The following is a 7578-nucleotide window of genomic DNA, read 5'->3' as shown; positions in this document are numbered from 1 at the left end:
GGTGGTGGTGGAGGTGGCGGTGGCGGGGGTGGGAACGACGCTTGTGCCGCGCACGACGACAAAGGGCCGGGAAGATAACCAGCGTAGCCAGCCGTGCTTCCGTATCCCCATGAATTGCTTGCAGTCAGACCGAACTGGGACATGTCTGAGGAGATCATGCTCGTTCGTGTATCACAATTGCGATTTTTGATCCTTTTCGGCCATCTCGACTAACGCGTCCTTCGTTTATGATCGAAGCAAATCAAATGATTAGTTAATCCTTTCAACGCTAACGAAACCATCTAGGGCGACGAATATGTAAATAGGACAAGTTCTTCTGACAATTTAATTCGAGCTATATCTTTGTTTAAATTTTTGTACGTTTTTGAACGTTCAACTCGAATGAAAAATGAAAACACCACGTATTTCTTGAATGTCTATTACAGGTTTGTGAACGAACCGATAGTGTAATAATATTTATCTATAGAGAATATGTGTTTCACAGGAGAGATGGTGACAAAATGTTTGTGTTTATTGTGATTTAATATTTTGTGTGTATATATAAAGAATATAATCTATTATTTCTAACGTATGTGATTAACGATGGATATACAAATTATATATGATAAATAATTTTAAGGACTTTGCATTTTTGTTTTTGTGTAATTTCAACATTGATGTAAGCAATATTCATAAACGACGTCGGACATCTGAGCACTGAAAGGATTAACAATTATTCTTTATGAAACATATTTCTTTTTACCAGAAATGAAATCGAGAGATAAAGTGAGAATAATTTTCCTTATGAGCATATTGAATTTTATGATCATGATAATACGATTTTACGATAATATGATTTTACCAAGAATTCGACGAGTTTTATGTTAAAACACTTATTCTTGTTGCATGTTTGTTGTTCAAAGTTTGAAGTTCTCAAAGGTCCAAGTTAAATGATCAAGAAACAAGCCGTAGTACTTTATACTAACACAAATAGAACTTGAATTGAAAAGGGGGGGGTACTTAGCACAGCAGGAAAACACATTGAAAGCAGCCAGCAAACGAGGAGCGCAAGCCAACAGAGGAGCATTTACGAACTTGTAAGAAGCGGTGCCATAATATAGTACACTTTCTCCAACTAGTCCTCCAAGCCCCGTTTCTCTCGAAAACATAACGCAAAGCTGATAAAAGAGCGAAGCACAAAGGCGAGCGAGGCTAAACTTAAATATCTTCCAAGCAAATCCATTTGCAGCGAATCAGGCAACAGGAAGCCAAAGAATCGCGTCGATATAACGACGAAAAACGTAAAGCCAAATATCAATCGGACGATTCCGCGAGCTATTACTTTTGAAAAAATATTCATTTCGAACATCTTAACTTTGAAAATTCATTTTGGATATCTAAGCGTGCACATAATTATACCTGGACTTTTAATTAACTTCGCTGTAAATTAATATCTGTACTTACGTATACGTATTGGATGTTAGAGGACACAAAGAAACAGGAAATTTCATAAAGATAAATGTTATTACTTCAGAAATTGTGCAAAATATTTTACATTCTGTTGAATACACGATTCTGTTCTTTGTAGTAAATTTCCATGAAATTAAATTCCTTTTATTACAAAGCAATGAAAGTTACCGTGTGTGAATGTTCTGTTTTATTGTATGTTCTCAATTACACGGTAAAATAAGCATAATAAGTAGTAAATAGAGATATTAATTTGTCCAGTTCCGATATAACAGTTAAGTGCAGGTACACCAAGCAAATATTTACAGTGAACAAGTTTAATGATTTTATTTTATTTATTGAAACTTTATGGAAGACGTTTAACCAGGGAATTATCTATCAGAATTAGCATAATTACTAAGAATCATACGCTTCGTGTATAACGGAAAAGCATCATAAAATCACTGGTATCGATGATGCACGAAAACCAAACTTATTTTTTAAACGTCTTAAAATATACACCTTTCAAATTCAAAAATTCTTGAAAATACTTCACATTTTATCAAATACAAACTCCTATTCTCTACGTTAAATCTCCCAATTAAGAAACTAAGTTTCCATTATTAGAAATTAATTTTCGACTTACTTTTTCCTTTCGTTAGAAATTAGTCTTCCACTCACTTTTTTCTTCTATCAGAAATAAATCCTCGACGTTAATTTTTACGCAACCATATCGGTGACGCGGTATCATACTCTTCCCAGTTGTACCCCATTTACAAGACACCTTGTATAGGTAAATATCATAGTCTGAAAATTGACAAAGGCCGTGTAGCAAAGGTAAAAAATATAGAGGAAACGAAAGAGTGAAAACGCTCGAACGAGAGAAGATTATTCGTCGATCCGAATTAGTTTGCCGGGGAATATACACGGGGGATCGAAGCTTCTTTTGCGCCCCCTCGGGGTTGGATTTATTTTTGCGGCATATAGGCAGCATACCCGATAGATTTTCCAATGAGTTACGGGGTTGAAGGCGGAAAGCTCTGGAAGCGCGAGGGGTGCAGCCGGACAGAAAACGGTGGGATGGAGGGCGCGTTCGAGATCAAAGGGTTGGTCATCCCCCGCGCGTACCTCCGGCCAACTCAAATAACCGAGAGCTCGACCAGCGCCACTGGGCCGTCGTTGACGAGAGGCTAACCCTAAATAGCGCGAGCCAGCATGCTTTCACATCGTTCGTTCAATTTTCACCGGGCCAGGGGAGAAAGGAAGCTTCCTTTGGGGCTGATATCGCGACGTAAGGAGAAACCTTTGATTAACGCGACGCTAATTTCACAGTTTCGATTTAGCAGCAATTTTCTATCTCCTATCTTCATTTTCTTCGATTAGATCAAGATATTTAGGGATGGTGTCTTACGGTAATATTAGATTGATCAGAAAGTTGTTCATATATTTTGGAAGCAAAAGATTAATTATCGTTTCGACCGATATTTTTATTAACTAGTCTTCGTCGTTGAATATATCAAATTTCATTTTATTGTAAATATAGGAAGATTTATTATTTGGCTTTTTGTAGGATTATTATTTAGTTAGAAAAGAAAAACTCTTGCAGATTTTCCTATCCATCAATTGTATATTCTGTAACACATCTAAGGTGCAGCCTGTAATAGAACAATTTATCAATTGAATTCTTTATTGTTTATACTTTGACGATTAAAATATGCATACGTTTCACATCAATTTATAAGTCGTAAATATACGAGCAAAATTTGTGGGCGGAATGATCAACCTACTTTATAATATACCTATTAACTACAAATTAACATTTCCTCTTAGAACAATGTTTTTTGAGCGATGATTATTGTCCTAACGTGTATTATAAGATGTTAGTGCACGATTGAGAAACATCAAAATTTTATTTCACCACCCTAAGATTGTGAATATTATAAACATGTATAGTAAATATTTGAAGAGCTCATAACAAAAACAGCAGTTATTAATTTCAAAGATATGACTTATATTATCGTCAAATCAATAATATGATAAATGTACCATATCCTTCATTTATTGCTGAATGAAAATCTAGGTTCCATGTAACTTCATGATTTAATTAAACGCAACCCTTGAATCATATAATTACAAATATTGTTACAGCAATTTTGCAATACGAATATATGTCTAAAGAAAGACACTGAGATGTGATGTACTGAAATTAATAACACTGGAATATCCATGCTCTTTCTTGGACAAAGACAAACATAGATAAGAGTAGTCTTTAAAATTGACATAATGAAACATCAAGTTATATAGAAGATATGCTATGAGCTAGCAAAAAGTCTACGGAGCACTGGACGGCGTTAATCGACGAAAGTTACCAGCCAGCGGATGTCACAAAATTCGCGGCAAAGATGGAGGAGCAACGAGTGGATCGAGAAACGCCGACGCGAATTATCGATGTCCGATGTGGGGAAAAAAGTTAATAAAGGAAATACCCGGCATGCTTGATACTTTATCGAGGAATTTTGCCGCGTTATCGCTTTTGGATCCGAAGGCGACTCATTAAATCGACTCTCTATCTCTACCTTCGCCGAATATTTTCCACACGGGTTTCTTTCCGCGAGAAGATAATAAATTGCGCGGATAAATCCGCGAACATATGAAAATCTCTCGAACTTTGGTTGAAAAATTTCGCTTTATTTCCGCGAGACCATACCTGGTGGAACGTGAGATTTTCTGAGAGAAAAGAAGGTAAGAGCGGGAAGGGGATGAAACTGTAAGCGCGATGTTTCACATAGAAATTCGCGAATCCGGTTGCAAACGTAGAGAGAACGCGGGGGTTACCAGGCCAAAACGACGAACCATCCTCGACGAGGCAGCCGCCGCTCCCGTGGCAACCCCTTTAATATAATATTTAATCTAGCTTTGAACAGGCTTGTGGTTTCCGCCTCTAGAGTCGAGAAGCTAGTTCTCGCAAGCCTAAACCTCTCTCTCTCTCTCTCTCTCTCTCTCTCTCTTTCTCCCTTCCTGTATTCGAGACCAGGAGGGCAGCGTCTGCTTGGAAATATTCCCAGCTTCCAGACAGTCGCTTCTTACGATATTGTCGATGAAATTTCATTTTTTAGATCGAATTTATGTTATGGAAGATCGAGAGAAGGGTTTTGTATTTTCTTAAAGATCTTTCGATTATTCTTAGAACGATTCAACTATTCTCACGATGGCCATCCAATTACGACTATGCATTCTTTAGTGAAGGATATTGCGAAATCATAAATTAAAGTATTTACACACCCCTTTATCAATCAGAAGGGATGGAAAGTTAAATTTAGTTTGCAATCGTCATTCGTGAAACGATATGAAACTGCATCCGGGAAATTATTAATTTGGTTACTTAATTGTTAATTTAATAGCAAGAGAAATTTTAACAAAAATCTGAGAAACGGCGAAGGGCTACATTTACATAATAGCTTTTATGTAAAGCGATTTGCGAAATAGAAATACTGAAACGCGATGAAAGCTTCATATCGCAAGCGTCCTTCTATCAATCAAGTCTGCTCAATACCTAAATGAAAATACGCCTAGCGAAGCGATAATTAGTACCACAAATATCATGAGCATTAAATTCAAAGAAAATAGAACTGGAAGGTTAAGATCAAAGTTAGAATTAGATGACGCGACAGGGACGAAGGAGCAACATTCATCATGCAGATAAGCAGATCGAATACTTACTTTGACAGTTGGCTGGCATCGCGTGCCTGAAGGAGGACAACGGATCCCGTGGCTGCAATGGATTCGGCAGCGGCTGCAGGGGATTCGGCAAGGGTTGCAGAGGATCCACCAGTGGCGAGGCGAAAAACGGGCCGCCTCTTTGCGAGGCGAACGCGAACGCGTGGAACTGCTGCTGCTGCCCTAAAAGAGACAACACTGCGATCAACCGTGCGCCTGTCCACTGGACTTCCGGTAACCGCATCAATCCTTCTTCTCTTTCATGTTTTTTATTTAAAAGATATGAATCCTTCGTTAAAAACTGAACAAAATACCATTGAAACATTTATGAATCATAATGAATCTTCATCCTGAATAACTTTGACGAGGAACTAAAATTTCTGTTTCAATTACAATCTTTATTATATCGCTTCTATATTATTTACTCTTTACTACAGTTACTTATGAAACTCTATGTGTCAGTGGAAGCAATTCGTTACATAGATATTTTGGTAGAGATAATGAACTAGAATTTATTTAATATTCAGATTCGGAAGTTATATTTTATAAAAGGATCTAATAAGGAATATTTCATTTATTTGATTTAAGGAATACTATTCATCATTGTTCAGATATGAAAGAAACTATTATACGTTTCTTCGTCGTTATGCGTATGCAAAAAATATGCAAGACAGTTAAAATAGAATAAAGCCTACGCTTCATAAATTCGTCGCCAAAGAACGCTTCACCTATCCTACGCACTCTTCAGGGGAAAGAAACCTCCTCCCTCCATCCTCAACTAAATTCATCAAATTTCATCGAACAGAACTACGCCTCAACTCGGAAATTTCTTCAGATCGCGCTTCAAAATTCTATCTTCGATCTGACCACCCCAAAATTCTCCCTCTCTCTCTCTCTCTCTCTCTCTCTCTCTCTCTGGGGAAACAGAGAGAACAGCTCTTCACTAATGCGTGCCCACTGTCCATACTCTCAAAAGTACCTCAATTCTCATTTATCGGCTTTTATTTCCCTAGGCAACCGGTGTTCTCTCTCCGATCATCTTGCACGAGCTAGGTACACGAGCTCACAGTTTCGAACGAGTAAAACCGAATACAGGGAAGAGGTGAACAGGTCGAGGAGACAGGTCGAGGCAGCGATTCATTTTATTTCCCGGGGACGGTGTCGCCAACCCAATTAAAGACGTCCCAACAGGCGAGAGAGTGTGCTATCTGACGAGGCTGCTGCTACTATGGTCAGGTTAGGTTAGGCCAGTCTGGCACCACACGTGGACCTGGCTTTCCTACGTGAACCGTCGAAATCTACGAACCAACACCGGCGCCACGGGAGAAGGCACCGGAGACCAAAGCCAGGAGGGAGCACAGAGTGAGAGAGGGAGAGAGATGGAACGAGGGACAGAGATCCCCACGTCGTCCTGATAATCCAATCGAAGCCCTAATTCTAACTCGGCAACCCGAAATTCCCGCCGGTTTGCTGAATAGGGTACGCTGCACGATCCCGGGGACACAATGGGGGCGCGACGGTGGAACAGGGGCCAGGGCTAACGAGATCTATCGTTAAACGACCGACACCATCCTTCGTACGCAGTGAAACTTCCAACACGAAGAAATTTGCCGACGACTTCCTTACGTCAAACGTTGGGCAGAATTGCAAGGATTTCGTAAATTGCAGAAGGTTCGAAGAATTTGTGGGAATCAGATATACGCGAATTTTCATGCATTTATGGGAAATTTGAAGATGTAATGGTGCATAGAAATCAGGGAAACATAGTACAATGCTATGAAAACGGTCTTTTTTAATATTGTCATAGTATGACATTCTTCTAAATAACATTCTTGTCTATCTACCTCCATGGACACTGTCAAACCTGACCAAATTTTCTCGTGCCTTCTCGCATCATCCCCAAAGTGTATCATTATGAATTTAAGCAGAAACAAAGGACTGCAATCTCCAAGAAGCTCGACAAACCTCCTTTCATCATCCAACATCGAGCAGACCCCGATCCAAAGACCCATTTCCAAGTGATTAATGATCGCAACAGATCTTTCCACGAGGACATCTCGTAAGCGAATTTTGCCAATTTACTTTCACAGACCTTGTCAAACCGGACTAAATTTTCTTACACCGTCTCCAAGATATCAGTATCGATTTAACCAGAAACAAAAGACCTCGACCTCCGTGAAGATCAACAAAGCTCGCTTCATCGGAGAATCAAGCAGACCTGATCCAAAGAGCCACTTCAAAGCGTTCAGCGGCCGCAACAGATTTTTCCACGAGGATTTCGCAAGTGACTCGGACCTTCTCCAGACTCGTTACTATCGATTTCATCGGACACCCCTTTACGCGTTGCGACCGGCGACTGCCAGGGAATTTCTCGAGAGTTAGCAGCTGGCTGCGACAGCTTCTCATTTCGTTCCGTCGCCCCCGATCGACCCTCTC

General features: G+C 39.5%; 1 protein-coding gene across 1 annotated transcript in view; it reads right to left on the bottom strand.

The window, feature by feature from the left end:
• LOC100748485 (runt-related transcription factor 3) overlaps positions 1 to 7578 on the bottom strand; it is a 34414-nt gene that overhangs the window by 3488 nt on the left and 23348 nt on the right. The window contains exons 6-7 of the mRNA XM_033320315.1: positions 5146 to 5340; positions 2 to 145 (exon numbers count right to left, since the gene is read on the bottom strand). Of these exons, the coding sequence (XP_033176206.1) occupies positions 2 to 145; positions 5146 to 5340 (339 nt within the window). The remainder of the gene's footprint in view (position 1; positions 146 to 5145; positions 5341 to 7578) is intronic.

Source organism: Bombus impatiens, unplaced genomic scaffold (assembly GCF_000188095.3).
Source record: "Bombus impatiens unplaced genomic scaffold, BIMP_2.2 scf_0268, whole genome shotgun sequence".
Classification (NCBI taxonomy): Eukaryota; Metazoa; Arthropoda; class Insecta; order Hymenoptera; family Apidae; genus Bombus; species Bombus impatiens.
Note: the sequence above shows the minus strand (reverse complement) of the source record. Positions and strands in the feature narration are given on the sequence as shown.